The sequence below is a fragment of the Diabrotica undecimpunctata genome, chromosome 7 (genome assembly GCF_040954645.1).
Source record: "Diabrotica undecimpunctata isolate CICGRU chromosome 7, icDiaUnde3, whole genome shotgun sequence".
Taxonomy (NCBI): domain Eukaryota; kingdom Metazoa; phylum Arthropoda; class Insecta; order Coleoptera; family Chrysomelidae; genus Diabrotica; species Diabrotica undecimpunctata.
Genome location: NC_092809.1, coordinates 114,800,683 through 114,820,093, shown reverse-complemented (window position 1 = coordinate 114,820,093; position 19,411 = coordinate 114,800,683). Strand labels below are relative to the sequence as shown.

At 32.8% G+C, this 19,411-nt stretch overlaps 2 protein-coding genes across 3 annotated transcripts in view; both read left to right on the top strand.

Moving 5' to 3' along the window:
* LOC140445731 (juvenile hormone acid O-methyltransferase-like) overlaps window positions 1-7,283 on the top strand; it is a 44,646-nt gene extending 37,363 nt beyond the window's left edge. For both annotated transcript variants that reach the window (XM_072538027.1, XM_072538026.1), the window contains exon 4: window positions 6,973-7,283. In XM_072538027.1, the coding sequence (XP_072394128.1) occupies window positions 6,973-7,154 (182 nt within the window). In that variant the 3' untranslated portion in view covers window positions 7,155-7,283. The remainder of the gene's footprint in view (window positions 1-6,972) is intronic.
* A 7,062-nt stretch (window positions 7,284-14,345) lies between these two features.
* The window catches only part of LOC140446935 (juvenile hormone acid O-methyltransferase-like), a 38,818-nt gene continuing 33,752 nt past the window's right edge, over window positions 14,346-19,411 (top strand). The window contains exon 1 of the mRNA XM_072539531.1: window positions 14,346-14,429. The gene's annotated coding sequence lies outside the window, so the exon portion shown is untranslated. The remainder of the gene's footprint in view (window positions 14,430-19,411) is intronic.

The following is a 19,411-nucleotide window of genomic DNA, read 5'->3' as shown; positions in this document are numbered from 1 at the left end:
ACACTGGGAAACATGATGTTTTCTAGAATATTCAGATAAATCTGCCCAACAAAACTGTCATCAATACGCCATACCATTCACATTCCTTTAGATGTAATCCATCTTCATACATTGGCGCTAAAATGACCAGCTGCTAGATACAGATTGAACGAATTTAAAACGGAACATACGAAATCAATGTATTTCGGCTCAACTCCGCTCTAGGTGGTTGGCCAACAAAGGGTTGTCAAATAATTATATTATAAAAATCCAATACTTCAGCGGGCTACTGGATTCGGAACTCATTCAAGAACAAGTCAAAACTCCACCCCCAAATAGGTTGCCTAGAATCACTGAAAACTAGACTAAACAAGCAGTTATTATGCTGTCAAACCACTTATCGCTTCCTTATAGTCCAAGAGATAGAGCCGAATTTATAATGTTAACTATTAAATATTTTTGGTATAACAAATAGTAATTTTACTTATTTTTTATTACAATAAAAAGGTTTTTAAATTTATATTGCATAAATAATGATTAATGATACATTAATAATCAAATACAAAATATATTATTTCTATTTATCAATAGGTAAAATTCAATTTGTAGAATTCCTTTAACATTTTACAAATAATTATTAATAAAAATCAATTTAATAGTGGAGTTATCAATTTTTTAAGTTTTGAAATTTACTTTGTAGATATTTTCAATATTTTTTTTAACTTTCAAATTGATTGAATTTTTTTTCATTAGTTAATTATAATTTTACAAATGCTGTTTGGACATTAATTTTGCATCTTTATTATTTTAAAATATTAAAATAATAATGATGCGCGTTCATTTAGATCAGTAATTCTAGACGCATGCGCTAAATGTAATAAGTATCAAGATGCTTTTATTCAACTAGGTGAAACTGACTTCGATTGTAATGAAGTTTTTGAAACCTTAGTCACTTATATGGAACAGGACTGACGAGAACAATTCCAAAAAGAAAAGTAAACGATGTCAGATTTTTACTATTTAACCGGCAGTATAAGTTGCATGATGTGAACGAGCCTTAAAAAAAAACTAAAAAATTTCGATGCTTCAAGCTTACCACCATGTCAAGATGAATTACACCAACATCTACTGCGAGCTCATTATATTTCAAATATTTGGACAAATGCTCATAAAAAAGTACCAACAGAATTGATTGTTGAAGAACATGGTTGGGAGTTTGAAGATGAAACATATAAATTCAAATGGTTTAGTGGACCTCAGATGCCAGAATCAGTTCGAGAAGTAGTGATTGAAAATGAAGCAGATAATGAATGTGATATTATTGAAAGTGAAAGTGACAAAGATGATGAATGTGATAACATCAATGAGAGTGAGAAAAATGACGAAGTTTTTCTAAATTTTTTTTTTCTTATCGGAAAAATTGTTTGAAAATTTTTGAAAAAAAATCATGGTATAACTTACAGAAAATTGAAAGGATTCTACAAATTAGATTTTACCTCAAAAAATTACAAAAATTTTCATTTACGGAAATTTTTTTGGAAAATTTTGAGGAAAACTCTACTTGACGCTTCTCAGAATAGTAACAGAAGTGAGCATACAAATTTTCAAATCAATCGGTATAAAAATATCATAATAAAATCAGTTTGAAAATTGTTACCGAGACCTAAAATGCGCAGGCAAGCGGTACATTTGACCCCGTTTTGTGGCTCTCTGTACCAACCCAGCTGTCCGCCCTTTTGGATTTAGAGTTTTTAGGGGCTAAATAATAAGCCATGAAAATGGCGGACATATTACTTATCGTTAATTTTTCCCCAAAAAATTGCAACTTCACCCCTGTCCGCCACCCCTTATGTACCCACTCTCGCGTCCGCCCTTTGGGATTTCGTCTAGTTATACCAAGATCTTACTCTGGGCAAATTTTCAGCCATATTATCGATCGTTAATTTTTCCGAAAAAAATTTCAACTTCATCCCTGTATAGCCACCCCCTGTACCACGAGGGACGTCCGCCTGTAAGGCAAAGTCTTAACCCAGTTACAATGAATATATTCCAATAGAGAAATGTCATATTACTGATCAGTTCAAAATTTCGGCTCTATCTCTCCGACTATTAGGCAAGCTCTTCTTTCCTTTAAAGGAGACAGATAGTTGAACGATATTTTATACAATGTCTATCACCGGGTATGTATTTATTTTTGTCCAAGTTTTATATTGGTCCACTATTTCAAATGCAGTTCAAACAGACATATATTAAATTGTATGTTCCGTTTTAAATTGGTTCAATCTGTATATGTCAACATATAGAGGATTAAAGCTATTATTATCTGGTCTAGATACCCCAATTTTGCCCTTTTTAGAAGATTAAAAAATTTTCTTATCTGTAAATATTACCTACACTGTCTCAAAAATCTTGATTTTGTAGGTAATGGTTTTAAGCAAATATAAGTCTTAATTACTTCTGTTTTGGTATAAAAACTTGTTTTTTTGCTGCAGTTCGGTACCTAAGACGCGATGCTTTAATTATGCGCCATGTTGTTGTCTTTCTTCCCGAAAACTGTGACATAATTCTTGCAGTTTTCGCATCTTCAAAAGGATTCTCTTCTAATCTCTCTAAAAGCGTAAGATCTTCATGAGCGGAAGATATTTTTGATCTTCCAGAACCTTGCTTTCTTTCGAGAGTTTCTTGTTCTCTTCATCTTTTATTAATATTAAAAACTGTTGATGTGCTTATGTTAAAATGGTTCGCTACGGCAGATAGTGACCAGCCATCTTCTAATTTTGTTACAATTCTTGCTTTTAGTTCTTTGCTAGCATGTGAAGTCATTTTTTGAGGTTGAACAGAATAAGTTATCTGAGAAATTTTGAGATTTGGCAGTGACAGTGACAGTATATAAATAATAAGTATTTATCCTTTAAAACATACTGCCCAATTTTCTACGAAATACGCTTTAAGAGTCGTATCAGTTTTTTTAGGAACCAACTGTACATAAATATGACATTTCGACTTTTTTAGCTTAACAATATATTCTCATATAGACACATACTTAAAAGTCTAAAAATCACGCATGTCTAACCCATTTAACACTTTTAACGCTAGTTTAAAATATTGTAACGTTTTACCAATAAAACGAGTGGTTCTAATTTATGTAAATATATTTCTTTTTAAACTTACAGTACAAAAATATCTTATTAACTAACTAAGGTAATATCAGCCCAGCTTACATATACAAGTTATTATGTGCTTGAATAATCTGGAATAGTCCACCTCTATTCTTGCTTGTAATAACACCTCGATGTGACAGCCGGTCGATACATCAGGAACATTCTCGAACACTCATCATCTTCTCGAGAGATGCAACTGGTATTTGGGGTACCGAAATACTCGAAATAAGCTTGTCCGTTACAATATATATTTATTTAAGAAATCCTACAAGTCCTGAAAATGTGGTTTTTCTCAAATAAGCGGCTTCTAAAGTCTAAGTGACAAGTGACATGTATTGAATATGTTAATGTGTTTAAATGTTTAGTTTTTACAATGCCGTCGTTCGAGGAGAATCGTTATGTGAAAGTTATTTCTAAAAAAGGCAAAAGGAGACTAACACAAGTTATTTGTAAAAATGAAGTAATTAGAAGTACACGAGCGAAAAGCAACGAATATCTGAATTACAGAGATACCAAACTAAATTAATGGACAATGAGTGAACCATGCTGGTAAGATAAAAAATTTTGTTTTTGTCGTTTAATATATCACTTAAGAAATCTTTTTACTTTTTGTTGTAGGTCACGCAGTTTTTTTTTTAAATTCCCGAAGGTGATCGACAAGAGATTTTTGATTTTTGACAAGAAATTTTATGCTCTAGAAACAAAAAATTAACAAGATTCATATATGCAGGCTTCGACTGTTCAGAAATTGCAAGAAAACGATCTAGAGTAGATCAAAATAACTTAAAATCAAAAAGCAAATCATATAAATACTCTGTTTCCTTTAGTTTGGGTCGGTATAGTGTCTGTAAAACCACTTTTGATGGGATTCACGGGACCACTGTACACTGTGTTCAGTGCTTGAATAACTTATTGTTGTTGAGAAAATTACCTAACAATAGAAGAGGTAAAAATATGCCAGGGAATGCCAATCCTGCCCGGTCATTCAAGTGGAGAAACATATTCGCTTATTTTCACTTAAAAAATTCACATTATGGTAGCCGTGTATTTCATCAACTTGAAAAATTGGACATTAAGAAAATGCATGAACTATTTCTTATAAAAAATCCCGGATAATTTGTAAAGTACAGCTTTTACCGCAAAATATTCAAGGAGTGTTTTATCTTGTCTTTTGGTAGACCACAGGTCAACACCTGCTGCATTTGTGAGAAACTTTTTAACAAAATTAAGCTCATGGCCCTAAACGACGTTGCTTAACGAGTAGCTGTGACGGAGAAAATTGTTCACCTAAGAAGAGCCAAAAAATTATATAGCAAGATGAAATCGATTTAAGAGTTTTGCCAAACAGATGGCACAGTAGGAGCAATTTGCGTGGACTACATGCAAAATCTTGCCCTCCCTCTAATTCTGGTTTAAAACATATTTTACCTTCATCAACTAATTGCAAATGTATTTAATATTCACGACCTTAAAACTGGACAAACCATGTTTTATGTATATCAAGGTATAAGCAAAAAACGACTAAATGAGGTTTTCTTCTTTATTATGTACTTAATAAACAGAGAAATTCCACCAAACATTAAACATTTTCATATTTTTTCTGATGGAGGTGGTGGTCAAAATAAGAACCATACAGTTCTTAGAATGTACTTAGCCCTTATAGGCATAAGGGTATTTCCCCATAAGGGACATTCCTACATACCTTGTAGCGGGGATTTTGCTATGGTAAAGAAAAAACCTATTAAAAATAATCAGCTTTTTCTGGCAACAGATCATGTTTCGTTGATTATCAGTTCAAGCACAAAAAAAAATTTCCGTATACGTAATGGATGAAAAGAATACATTAATAAAAGACTAGAAAAAATTATAAAAAATGGTGCCCCGTTTACTACAAAATAAATTCTTTGTGGACAGCATCTTACAGAAGAGGGGTTAGAAAGAAGATTAAGTTTCTTTCTGATCTTTAGGATCAAGGAGGTCAAAGTGTTGCGACTGCTCGCGACTTTATTGATGGCCGAATAAAGCACGAATTTAGGTTAGGAACATCAATTGTTGTCACATCCTTTCCCGAAGTAGTTGCATGTCCTAATATAAAAGTCTTAATATAAGTAAAAAAAAATGATATTGAGTATCAAGAAGTTTGGGAGGCTTATCCTAGAAAAAGTTGAAAACATTAAAAATTACTATAGGCAAAAAATATTTAAATGGCTTACTGTTGGTGGCGACGAAGACGATGTTAATGAAGACTGAACGGATTATTTTTTAATATATTACATGTTATTTTGACCTAATAAACTATTTTTCAAAAAAAAGTTTTGTATTTATTCTAGAAACCCTACATGTCCTCCTCCATTTTATTCTTTTTCTCTAACAAGATCGGAAAATTTTTTTCTTCTTCTTCTTCTAGTTCCATGGCCGTTATCGATCGTTGGATATCATGTTGGCTACCATATTCGCTATCGTGACTTTATTGATAGCCGCTCTAAATAACGATGTAGTTGATTTTCCATACCATTGCCTTAGATTTTTCGGCCATGATGTTCTTCTTCTACCAGAACCACGATTACTTTGGATCTTTCCCTAATTGATCAGATGTAAAAGATCATATTTTTCAGGGGGTGTCTCATAATGTGACCGAAGTATTCCAGCTTGCGTTTCTTTATTATTTTGACCAGTTGTGTTGTTTGGTTCAGCCATCTAAGGACCTCCTCATTTCTAACTCTGTCGACCCAGCTTATTTTTTTTTGTTTTGGCTAAAAACTTTCCAGGAAGTAACCATACTTTTTGTTGGAATACTGCTGACAAAAAAGTCGTCAAATACCTGGCTATTGAGATGTCCCGAACCCCGTTAAATTTTGCTTATTTTCCAGGAGTTAATAGTTTCGTAAGCGAAATGAGACGTGTCATAAAAAAGTTTAACTAGGTAGATCACTGATGCCAAAAATAGACTCGTGTAAGAAACACGGTCTGTAACAAATTATGACCAAAATTCGTCAGCCAAAAGTTTAAAGACTCTTCACAAAGGCACAAAAGCATCATCCTTGTAGTACATTAGAAAAAAGCGACATTACCACTGTATTTAGGGGAAAGAGGACTTATGTATCGCATTAACCAATACAGTCGCATCAGTGGAAAATCTAACGATGCATTTAGATTTAAAACCTTACTTAAAACCAAAATTGTACGATGTTTAACACAACCAATGAAATAGAGGCACCACTAAATTGATAGAAATAAAATATTCCGTCCATCCATGGAACTTCTGGCCTTTAAAGCGACAACATCAAGTCCTAATAACACCTCTCAGATTAGGACACACTTCTAGAACACATGAATACTTGTTTGTGAAGAGAGAAGAGGAACCAGTGTGTTTGGTTTGTGAATGTAAAGTGACAGACAGTGAAGCACATTTTGATTGACTGTCCAATATACTCAGTTGAAAGACTATAATACCACATTCCAATTCTAGGAGAATCTAAATACGTAGCTGACTTGATAGAATTCTTAAACTCTATAAACTTTTTTAAGAAAATGTAATACAATACATCAATAATTAAAATATTGTATTGAATACCTGATTATGTAATTGATATTTTGTATATGCCTATGTATGTCTTTATCACTTTTTGTATTTTTCTTATGCTAATAACCCTAAGTGGTTGAAGCAAAATAAATAAAAAAAAGGACTTATGTACATAGGTTAGAAATTAGAATAGAAACTTAACAGATTGCTAAATTATAAATTAAGTTAAAACTATTTAAAACTCTTTTACTGCGTACATATTTTTGTTAATTTTCTCATTTTATTAACATAAAATTTTTATAATTTCAGATTTATATATGGCTATAAATATTATTCTGCCTGATATTCCTGACAGCGAAAAGAAAGAATATACGGAGTATTATCTTAAGAAATCCAAAGAACTCTGTTTTTCTCCAGTTTTGTGTGAAGACGGAAAGCTACGATGGGAAAACAAATATAATATGTTTGTCATTTGTGCGACAAAAAAATAAATGCCAAAATATAAATTTATGATGATTTCTTAAAAATATATTCATATTGTTATATTTTTTTAAAGAGCTCAGAATACCCTGATATCGTATACCATACATTTTAATTTTATCATGAGTTTTGAAAAATAAGTTTAGTATCATTACTGATCTCAAAAATGCTCTTTTGGGCTCTCTTTTTCTCTTTTTTCTTTTCTTTTGTTCTTTAATGACGTTACTAACATAATTTGTTTCAGCTTCAGATTTTTCTTTTTCTTTAAGCGATATTATGCGTCTAGATATTTCTAAGAAAATTATTATAATTTTACCTATGCCACCTTGCCGTGGCAAATAGCAGCTCTTTTCATATAATATATTCATATCGTGACCAAATTGGTAAATTCGCGAATGTGCATATTCGCTACCTTTTAAGAGAGCTAAAAATAGGCTAAGTTACCATAGTTACTGAAAAAGTCACATTCGTTAGTTTACCTAAGTGACTATTGTTAAAATGTTAAGCTATAAAAAATAGCGAATCTGCATTTGTGTTAAAGGAGAATGTACTTATGTATCACCTATTGATTGGTTTTCTCATGAGGTGGGTGAAAAGAATAAAGAACTATAAGATTGAATAAAATTTAATGAAACGCTAAACTATTTTATAATTTTGCTTTAAAATTTAGAAGATTATTAGTTTAGTTGTTATGATTCGCTCTCAGATTCTTCAGAAGCATCTGGCTCTGGAAGAGCATCTCGTACATAAACTGTCCTCCGAGGGAAGATTTGTGTAGAAATCATGGTAAACACGTGGTATTTGAAGATCCTTACAAAGCTTTTGAAGGTCTTTTAGTTTTTTTGTAGCAATTGGGAACCTCGATTTGTAAGGTTTTATTGGAAAATTATTAGAAAAATATCTTCCCCGTTTGTTTTTCATCGCTTTTGTAATGTACTTTATAAAAGGTGCGTCATCTGAGTAATCCGTCCTTACGAATATAGCATCTGGATGAGTTGACAGGTACTTAAATCAAATGGCTTTTTTGAAGAGTAATTGGTTATATTTTTTATTGCACTGTCAAGGTCCTCAAAAGCGATCTTATCAGTACAGAAATCAATAAAGTCATTTCACAAAGGCATTACTTGAAATGGTGTTGACTTACTTGTAGCAGTGCGAATTATTTGGCACCTCCCCTCAGGAGTAAGAATTGGGACATTTTTACTTTGCTGCTCTATTTTAGCATGAATGTTTTAGGGGCCTTGCATTAATTTATTTTCCTTTTACGGTTGAATATTTGAGACTTTTAGTCTCTTGAATGCTTTCTTCTGCCTTGTATAAACACCATTTTTTGATACTTTTCGCTTTTTTGGCGATAAATGATTCTGAATTTGTGTTGCGATGCAGTTATCATTTATAGTAGGCCTATGATTGGGATCACTGCGTCTAGCCGGTATTTCAAGAAACATTCGTCATTTACTTCCTTTCAGCACTGCAAAAATCCAAACAGGTAAACTGAGGAATATGCCACTTTCGTTATTTTAACGATCTGTAATGGTTGTAATACACTTTGATAAAAGTGCGAATGTACATAGTACATTCGCTTGTTTATCTATCAAATATTCATATTCGACTGTTTAGCGTTGTGTGTGAATAGTGAAGTAGGTGTAGATTCGTTAAATTAAAAATAGTCGACAATGACGTAAATATTGGAGCTGCACGTTTGCTGTTTTACTGGAATATACATCTTGACAAGCCACAGATGTTAAGTGTATTAGCTCAGATACGTCAATTTTGCACATTCGCTACTTTACCAGTTTGGTCACGATATCATCTTGTTATTTGTTCTAAATAATTAATCAGATTCATAAAACTATGTGTAGGCATTGAATTATTTTTATGGGGAGCAGCTTTTTCCATAAAGCAAGACAGTTTATTTTTAATCGGTCCCACTACAGAGAAAAACCCGTTGTTTGTTAGATAAGTGTCTAGTATAATGTGATGTTTATTTTTAGATGTTTATTATGATAATCCATTGTATGTGATGATTTTAAATCAAATTTCATAGCATTCTCTATCAAAGGCAATGTATAAAGGTTTTGTTCATCTAAACACTTCAAATTAATCTTGGCATTTTGTTTTTACTATTACCATAATTTGACAATTACTCTATTTTTTGTCCAATTTGATTATATTTTATACACATTTTATTATTTTTTGCAGTTATTAAAATATATTAAATCCTATTAAATTTGTTTTTTTTTAACAATATAAACGAAATAAAAAAAATAAGTTACCCAACTTGTAACAAGCGAAATAGTCTTCTTCCTAGAATCTTATATACTAAAACGCTAAGCCCTTTTCTTGTCCACCACTTTTCTCAAAAACCATATTAGATAATTAAAATATTTTTTCGGAATATTATTAGTATTACGTATGAGATTGTCAAGATATACTTTTGGTACAAAAATTCACTTCCGGTTTTGAGATGACCGGAAGTTATTTTTTACTTTAAGTTTTAGACCTCACAATGTATATATGGATCGAAAGGTCTCGTCGAGACGAATCTAAATATGTACTTCCGGTTGCGATCCGACACCGGAAGTGACCCGAAACGCGCATAAAACGTCAAGATAGAGCAAATCTGACACCGGATTCGTGATCAGCATGCAAAATTAACTGCTAACTGATATCCATGTTGACATTTGATGAACTAAAAATTGCATTCCGGTTTTGAGGTCGACTTCCATAATCACTTTTTTTACTTGCATTATTATTAATGAATGTTATGTATATTCTTGCTTATATTGTTTGTATTGATCTCTTAATTTTTCTCGCAAAATAAAAATTTCATTTAAAAAACTCGATGTCGAGTTGGTCCGCTAGTGAAGTATTAGTTATGTTACCAGTTATTGGTAGTTATAGCTATTTATGCATGTGTGCATCTCATGGCTTTAAACAGTAATTTAGGTTTGCCCATTTCTTCAATTTGTCCGATTTAAACTAGTAACTATTTAACCCTCCAGCAGTAACGTAAGAAATATAAATATTGCTGGTGACCTCGGTCTGTTAGACCCATAAAGACATCTCGCTATATATATTGTTATAAACACACATTTTTCAAATAATTATACTTAGAAAACGGCTTAGATGTGAAAGTTTACAAAAATGTTGAATAAAAAAACTCAAAATAGTAATATACTCCAGTCGTCAGAGACGAAAATGCCAGTGAACCTCTAAAAATGATACGAACAAACTGAATTTTGCTAAACATAACAATTTTGACACCCCAAAAAAGATGCAAGAAAGTCTACCCCTGCTCTTCTTCCTAAAACCCCCCTGGCAAAGGGGTAAAAACGCAAAAAAATCGATTTGCCAAGAGTCCATACATCGTTGAAAAAAATGTTTTAAATAAAAAATGTAGCTGAGATAATTTTAAACAAAAATGGTTATAAGCATTTTTTGTGTAGAATGAACCGTTCTCTTCGAAACAACGCTTGAAGCGACAATCGATTTTGCATGTCAGTTACGCGCGCGAAATCAATATTCAATAAAATTTGTATCAACTCAATGGTAAAATATCTTTTGATTCATGTGAAATATCGACAAAAATCAAAATGCGTTTTAAAGGCCAAGAGTTCAGCTTTCGTATGCAGTTTTTGTATTTTGCCGCAAATATACTCAAATTTTAAACATGTGTTAAATAAACAAACGTGGCGCGATTTTTTCCATTTTTTATGTTTCTCACAAGATCAATACAATCTATCCCTTTTAATGACTATCCACTATGCAGTTTTGATTACTAGAGTCTAACCTTGAAAACGTTTTGCCAACAAATGTGAGGCATTTGAAATATTTATGTTTAACCCGCCGTTACACGCGACTTCTATTGTGACGTGGTTGCACGCGTATGAGCGTCCCCCTCACATACATCAATTCGACTTATTTCGAGGAAGAATGAATTTAAACATATATAAAACTAAAATGGGTTATACTCACATATCATAGAAAGTCTCATAAACCATTTTTTTTTATTAATTTAACAAAACAAAAGTCATAAAATAACATAGATCAAAAATCAATTTTCTACCTCATCAATTTCACTTCCTTCACTATCATCGAGGTTTTCCAAACTTTCGCTGTTTTCTTCATTTTTAATTTCAGCAAGCCACTGAAGTAATTGACGTTCTTTACGTGAATCCATTTTACTAAAAATGCAAATTAAAATTAACAAAGGGTTCCTAACAAGAGCGCCTATATAGAAATTTGTAAGGGGGGGGGGCAGACGTGTATTTTTGTCAAAATGTTTGTCTATATATGTAGGTATAATACATATAAATATATAATATCATTTGTTCTTCTTCTTCTTCTTCTTCGTCTAGCCATTCACGTCCACATCTGAACATAAGCCTCTTCAAGTCTTCCTTTCCATTGTTTTTTATTGTACGCTACTTGTAGCCAATTTTTCCCGGCAGTCCTTTTCAGATCATCTGTCCATCTCATAGGAGGTCTGCCTCTGGGTCTTTTGTGTTGGTATGGTCTCCAGGTTAAAATTGATCTGTGCCATTTGTTTAGATCGCTCCTAGCTACATGTCCAGCGTATTCCCATTTCAACTTCGGTGACTTTGGTTTTCTGTCTTATCCATGTGTTTGTTTTCTTGTCCTTAAGTGATATACCTAGCATTGCTCTTTCCATCGCGTGTTGAGTGACTAAGTGTATTCCTATTCTTTTTTGTGATTGTCCATGTTTGTGCCGCATAAGTTAATATCGGAATAATGCATGCATCAAAAACTTTAGATCTAAAGATGTAATTGAATTTGTTGATTTCTGAGTATATAGTTCAGTTTACCGAATGCTGCCCAAGCTAACTTTCTTCTTCTTTTTATTTCTTCAGTTTGAATTTCCCTATTTAGTATTATTTTTTGTCCTAAGTATATATATTCTTCAACTTTTTCTATAACTTTATCGTTTATTATTGTCACGGTGTCTTCGGAGTGCATGACTTTTGTTTTGTTTAAATTCATTTTCAGTCCTATTTTAGAAGATTCGGTATGTAGTTCTAAAAGCATGGTTTGCATTTCTTGTAGGTCAGTAGCTATCAGGATTATGTCATCTGCAAATCGTAGATTACTGAGGTAGCGGCCATTGATGTTTATTCCCTTATATTTTCAATTTAGGTTTTTAAAAACGTCCTCCAAAACTAAGGTGAACAGTTTGGGTGATAAAGTATCTCCCTGTTTGACTCCCCTGTTTAATGGTACAGGGTTCGTGTGTTCATTTTCATTTAGGTAGTATGTAGCTGTAGCTTGGTTCATAGTTTCTTTTATTAAGTTAATATATCTGCTGTCTATTCTACAATTTTGCATTGCGTTTATTACGGCCGTGTGTTCTATGGTATCGAAAGCTTTTTCGTAGTCTACAAATGCTAGGAAAACTGGAAACTTGTATTCGTTACATTTTTCTATTAATATTTTTGTGGTTAACAGGTGATCGGAAGTTGAATAGCCTTTTCTGAAACCTGCCTGTTCATATGGTTGGTATTCGTCTAATTTCCTTGTTAGTCGAGTAGTTATGACTTTGGTGAGTATTTTAAACAGGTGTGACAGTAGGCTGATGGGTCTGTAGTTTTCCAATTTTCGACTATCACCTTTCTTGTGTAATAAGATTACTTTAGAGTTGTTCCAGCTCTTAGGGACTTTGCCCTGATGTAAACAACTGTCCACAAGCTTAGTTACAATTGCAATTAGTTTTTTACCTCCTTCTAATATCATATCTGTGGTAATATTATCTTCTCCTGCAGCTTTATTTCTCTTCATATTTTCCAATGCTGTAGTTACCTCTGAAATTGTTACTTTTGGCATTATTTCTGATCCAATATTTTTTATTAATTTCCGTGCTGGTCTCATCTCATCATCTTGTTGATGTGTTCTGTAAAGTTCTGTGTAAAATTCTTCTATTCGTGTCAGTATGTTTTCTCTAGTTGTGATTTCATTTTCGTCTTTTCCCATTAATGATATCATTTGACGTCGTCCTAGTGTCGGTCTGAGGCATTTCATACTCTTATTTTTTTCAATAGTTGTTGTTATTAATTTTTCGTTTTCTTTTCTTATTTGTTGTCTGATTCCTTTTCTAGTCTGCCTATTAAGTTCTCTATATTCGTCGGTTCCCCTTTTGTTAGATTTATTTAAGATCTTCCTTCTTTTTATTTGTTGTAGTATTTCTTTGTCTAATTCATTGTATGTTGTTTTTGGTTTTTTCAGTTGCAGAAGGCTTTTATTCACTGTTTCGGTAATAAGGTTTTTCAAATCATCAATATCATTGGAGTTTATCTGCTGCATGCTAACTTGATTTAATGCATGCGCTATCTTTTTATTAATAATAAAAATAATAAAAAGATAATAAAATAAAAAGATCATTTGTTATAATTGTATAATATAATATTTTCTTTCCCGAAAAGCTAGGGGGCCACGGCCCCCCCTTGCCCATGGGTATGGGCGCCTATGGTGCCTAACCTAACCTAAACAATAATTAAACTTACCCAAATATTAAACAAAAACCTAAAAGTTTCTTTGAGATAACACAAATGTGATTTCACCGTGATTGCACGCGCAGTGAGGAATACTCTCACCTGAAGAGGGATGTCACTTCTTTCAAGTATCAGAGCACACTGACCGCTTGAAATATTCTACAACTTTGTCATCCCCTCTCATGAACGATGATAAAGGCATTCCTCGGTGCTCAATGTTATCGTATTAACCAAGACAATTTTATTGGTTATAAATAAATATCGTGAGGTTTTCCCTCATAGCGCATGTAACGGCGGGTGAAAAACGCTGGATTTAAACTTTCACACAAAAAAACGATCTAACATTTAAAACTTTTTAACACCTAAATAAAATCTGAGTTTATTTGCAGGATAATACGAAAGTTGATGAATAGGAAAGTTGAACTCGTTATCTTTAAAACGCATCTTGAGTTTTGTCGATAGGACATTTGTATCAAAAGATATCGAATTTTGACCGTCGAGCTGATACAAAGTTTATTAAACATTGATTTCGCGCGTGTAACTGATATGCTATTTAATGATAATTTTTCATTTTCAATCTTTATTTATTTCAGTTATAATTCCTTTATTTGACTTCAGTCTGTTCTATGTCACAGATATGGAACATATAAGTTTCTATGCCTCATTTCAATAGACAGTATATCTGTTAGTTGGCAACTCTGCTCTGTCATGTTACGTCTCTATCATTGACACATAAAAATAAATGTCTGTCATAAATATCGTTTATTTAATATTTAAGGGGTAAGTTCTATTTAATATTTAACCAACATACAGTCTCTTTTTATGATTTCAAAATTTTATTTCATTTTTTTATACATTAAGACATAATCTCTTCAGCACATGCTTTTTTAAACTTATAATTTGTCCAATATCCAATTAGTATCTTTATTATAATCTAACTAATTTGTTTAATAATTATATTCATTTTATCTTTGCCAATTTGCTATTTTCTATTTATTATTGTAATTATTTTTAAATTTCATATGACAAGGAAATATTTTAAGACATACATAAAATGGCTAACACAAGGTTACTTTTTCTAGTTTTTTGTCCTTATTAATTTTTCCTGTTCCTTCTTGTGGGGTGAAACTTTATAAAAGCGTTGTGGTGCACCACATAGGATGACAATTGCAACAGATATGCAGAACCTAATAGCTGCGTAAAATAATAGCTGCTCAGAACTAAAAAGGGCTCGATCCCGGCATCTCTAGTTAGTTATCCTGTAAAGCCAACATCAGCAAATAACCACTACAACTCTAAATTGAGAATATACGAAACAATATATAGGTCAACGTTGACGTACGGAACAAAAAACTGGATTTTAAACAGAAGACACCAGAGTAGGATACAAGCTTCTTCTTCTTAACATGCCATACACCAAAGTGCGTAGGCGACTATCTCATTACTAGAATTCTGTTCTTGGCGGCGTGACACAGCTCGCCTGTATTGTGTATTCCTTTCCTGTCCATTCTTTAATATTCCTTAACCAGGATAATTGTTTGCGGCCGGCTCCTCCCCTACCTTCGATCTTCCCTTGTAGGATTAACTGTGGTATTTCATATTTTGCTCCTCTCAATATGTGCCCAAGGTAACCAATCTTGCGTTTTTTAATTAATTCAAAGAGTTCTCTTTCCACGCCGGCTCTCTTAAGGACGTCATCGTTTCGAACTCTATCCACCCAAGGTATGTGCATCATTCTTCTCAATGACCACATTTCAAATGCTTCAAGTTAGTTGATAGATGTTTTTTTCAAAGTCCACGTTTCCATGCCATAAAGCAAGATGGACCATATGTAGCACTTGACCATTCTGTACCGTAATTCGAAATTTAGGTTTTGATTTAATTTGTTTTCTGGAGGGTTTCTGCCAATGACCATATATTTCGTTTTCAAAATGTTGATTTTGAGGCCATATTTTTTACCTATGCTATTCACTCTATCAAGTAATAACTGCCGATCTTCCAAATTATCAGTTATAATCACTGTGTCGTCCGCATAGCGTAGGTTGCTAATTGGTATGCCGTTCACCTTAATGCCTAATTCCGTGTCTTCTAATGCTTCCGCAAATATATTTTCAACATATAAATTAAAAAGCATCGGAGAGAGTATGCAGCCTTGGCGGACACCTTTCCGGATTTCAAATTCATCCGTATATTGGTCTTGATCAATCCTCACCTTTGCCATTTGGTTCCAGTATAGATTCTAAATAATTCTGATCTCCTTCTGGTCAATGTTGGCCCTATGTAGTAGTTCCATCATGATATCATGTTTATCATTGTCAAATGCCTTCTCGTAGTCGATGAAGGTGAGGTAGACATCTTTTCGTTGATCTAAACAGTTTTGTATTAAGGTGTTCAAACATAAAATTGCCTCTCTTGTTCCTAGTCCTCTCTTAAAACCGAATTGTGTTGATCCGCTAAGTTCTTCTAGTATCTTGTACATTCTCGAGTGTAATATCCTCTCCCGAGGATACAAGCAGCAGATATGAAATACGTTTGAAGAATGATAGGGGCAAGAAGAACAGACCGAGAAATAAAGAAATAAGCAACCGACTTAAAATTTAAACCGTTGCTTAACACAATAAAGAAGAAAACATAAGCACGACTGGGTCATATAGCACGGATGGACAGTAACAGGCAAGTGAAAAGAGTGTGGAAAACTAAACCAATAGGAAAACAACAGAAGGAGCAGACCCATAAAATAGTGGAACAGCGATATGGCAGAGACATTACAAAAAAAGAGTAAATCTTGGCAAGACGCAGCACAAATGCCGAATAACAGAAAAGCTAAACGCTCCTCCCTCGACACCTAGCAATAAAACAGAAACGATTATGTAGGTATGACATGTATTCTGTAAAAGAACTCTTTAATATCAATCACAAAAAACAAAATATGCTTTGAAAGTGGATAAATAATTTACCAATGTAAAATATTTAGGTTTCACAAATTAGACCAATTATGATTTTTTCGATTGTTTGTTACATACATTAAAAAGGTATAAGGTTGGTAGAATCTTTATTCTTTATGTCAATAATTGTAGTTTATGTATTAAGCTATCCATAAATTTCAGGAAGTTACATGCAAAGCCACTTAAATTACCATGAGTATTGATGATTGTATTGAATATTCTGTATTCGTAAAAAGTTAATTAGAGCTAATCTCTGACTAGCCATGACTAATGTAATTGAATTATTAAATACAAACCATCACTCAAGATTAATATATACACACGTTATTTATAACTACACATAGCAATATTTATATAGATAATGTAGAAATAAATAAAATAATATAAGATTAAATTAAAATTAAACACTATTTTTCAATTAAAAAAATTATGTTAAGTTTTAGTAATCAAATAAGAAGGAAAATAAGAGAAGCTAAAGAGACTTATTTCGCTGGAAAATGCCAAGAAATAGAAGACTTACAAAACAAATATGATAACTTCAATCTCCTAAGAAAGTTAAAAAATTAGCTGGGGTAGCAAAACAAAAAACCTTAAGCATACTATTGGACAAACAAGGAAACATTTTAGTAGAGACAGAACAAAAATTAGGAAGATGGAAAGAATATATAGAGGAATTATTCCATGACCAGAGACAGGAAAATATATATATAAAGATAATCAGAGTAAAGACGAGGGACCCGAAATAACAAAGTCAGAAGTTATTCATGCAGTAACGTCCATGAAAAATAATAATGCTTCTGGTCCAGATGAAATACCAAGTGAATTGCTAAAACTGGTCAATGAAAAAAACATAGATCTTTTAGTCCAACTACTTAACACATGATATCTATTCCACACGAATCATTTTACGTGAAATGCTGACATCAACATTTATTTGTCTACCAAAGAAAGTAAATGCCAAATAATGTAGTGATTATCGAACGATCAGTCTAATGTCATATACCTTAAAAACCCTGCTAAAAATCATCCATAATAGAATACACGGTAAGCTGGAGATGGATATTAGTGATTCCCAGTTTGGATTTCGGAATGGAGTGGACACAAGAGAGTCACTATTTTCTTTTAACGTGCTGGCCCAAAGGTGTTTGGATGTTAATCGAGATCTTTATGTATGCTTTATAGACTACAACAAGGCATTGGATAAGGTAAAACATGACCGACTTATAGAAGTACTCAAATACAAGAATCTGGATGTGGGAAATGTAACATTGATATCAAATTTATACTACAGCCAACGATCAAATGTAAAAATTGAAAGAGAAGTGTCAGAAGAAGTGAAGACAAGGAGAGAGGTCGGGCAAGGTTGCATACTGTCGCTGTTATTGTTTAATGCTTATTCTGAAGAAATCATACAAGAAGCTTTGGTAAACGGGACAGTCGGCATAAAAGTGAACAAGTTTAATTAACAACATTAGGTATGCTGACGATACAGTTATAATAGCCGACAATTTGGAAGACGTAGAAAGAATAATGAACAAAATATTAAGATATAGCGGAGAATACAGACTCTCTCTTAACATCAAAAAACCAAATTCATGAGAATTAGCAAGAACAACAATACAAACAAAATATTAACGGTAGGCGGCCAGCACATTGAGAGAGTAAAAAGATACTTGGGAACGATAATCACAGAAAATAAAGATTATACTGCAGAAATAAGAGTCAGAAATGAAAAAGCACGTACCAACTTCGTGAAAATGAAAAAGATTTTATGCAGCAAAGATCTGATATTGGCCCTCAGAACAACGCTAATTAAATACACGGTGTACTCTACTGTGGAGCTCAATCATGGATAATAAACCGGAATAAAATAAATCGACTTAACGCGTTTGAAATGTGGACATTTAGAAGATTGTTAAGGATTCCATGGGTAGATAGAGTCACGAATACAGAAGCGTTAAGGAGAATAGGCAGAGAGAGGAAAATGGAAAAGACAAAGAAAGAAAGGATATTGCAATATCTCGGACATATGATGAGAGGCGAAAGCTATAACATATGCATAATAACATTCATCATAATTCAAGTAAAAGTAGTGGGTAGGAGAAACGTAGAAAGAAGACGCGTTTCCTGGTTGAAGAACCTGAGAGAGTGGTTTGGTTGCAGTTCAAGGCAATTTTTCAGAGCAGCTCCCTCGAAGGTCAGAATAGCCATGGTGATTGCCAGCCTTCGTCGCGGAGATGGCATTTAAAGAAAAGGAAGAAGTTTTAGTGCGATACAGCCATTATGTTTTTCACAGCTGCATAATAGTCTATACCTCGGCAAGATCACTACGTTCATAATGTAGTTAATTAAACTCACATTTTTCCATACATTGAAGAATAGGTGAATACATTGATAACTGCACATTGATAGTTTTAATTTAATTAACGATACTGAAGCTTATTTTTTTTTTAATATAATAATATAAGGTTGTCTGAAAAAAAATGGTAGCAAATTAAGGTAGCCAGCTGTTAAAAAAGCGAGATATCAAATCAAAAACGTAAAGACACTAGTTTCACAAGTAATAATATGTATATTTTTAATACTGTCTATTGACGCATGCTTTAAAAACTCACACAACTGACATTAGCCATGTCAAACCAGTGACGTTGCGCGCTATCTCTCTTTTACTTTATCTTTGATATCTCGCGTTTTTAAGAGCCAGCAACCCTAATTTCCTTCTATTATTTTTTCTCAGACAATCTTATACCATCACATTAAAAAAATAAGCTTATGTGGCATAAATTTAAATTATTTAAGACCACTTTTTGACTGGCA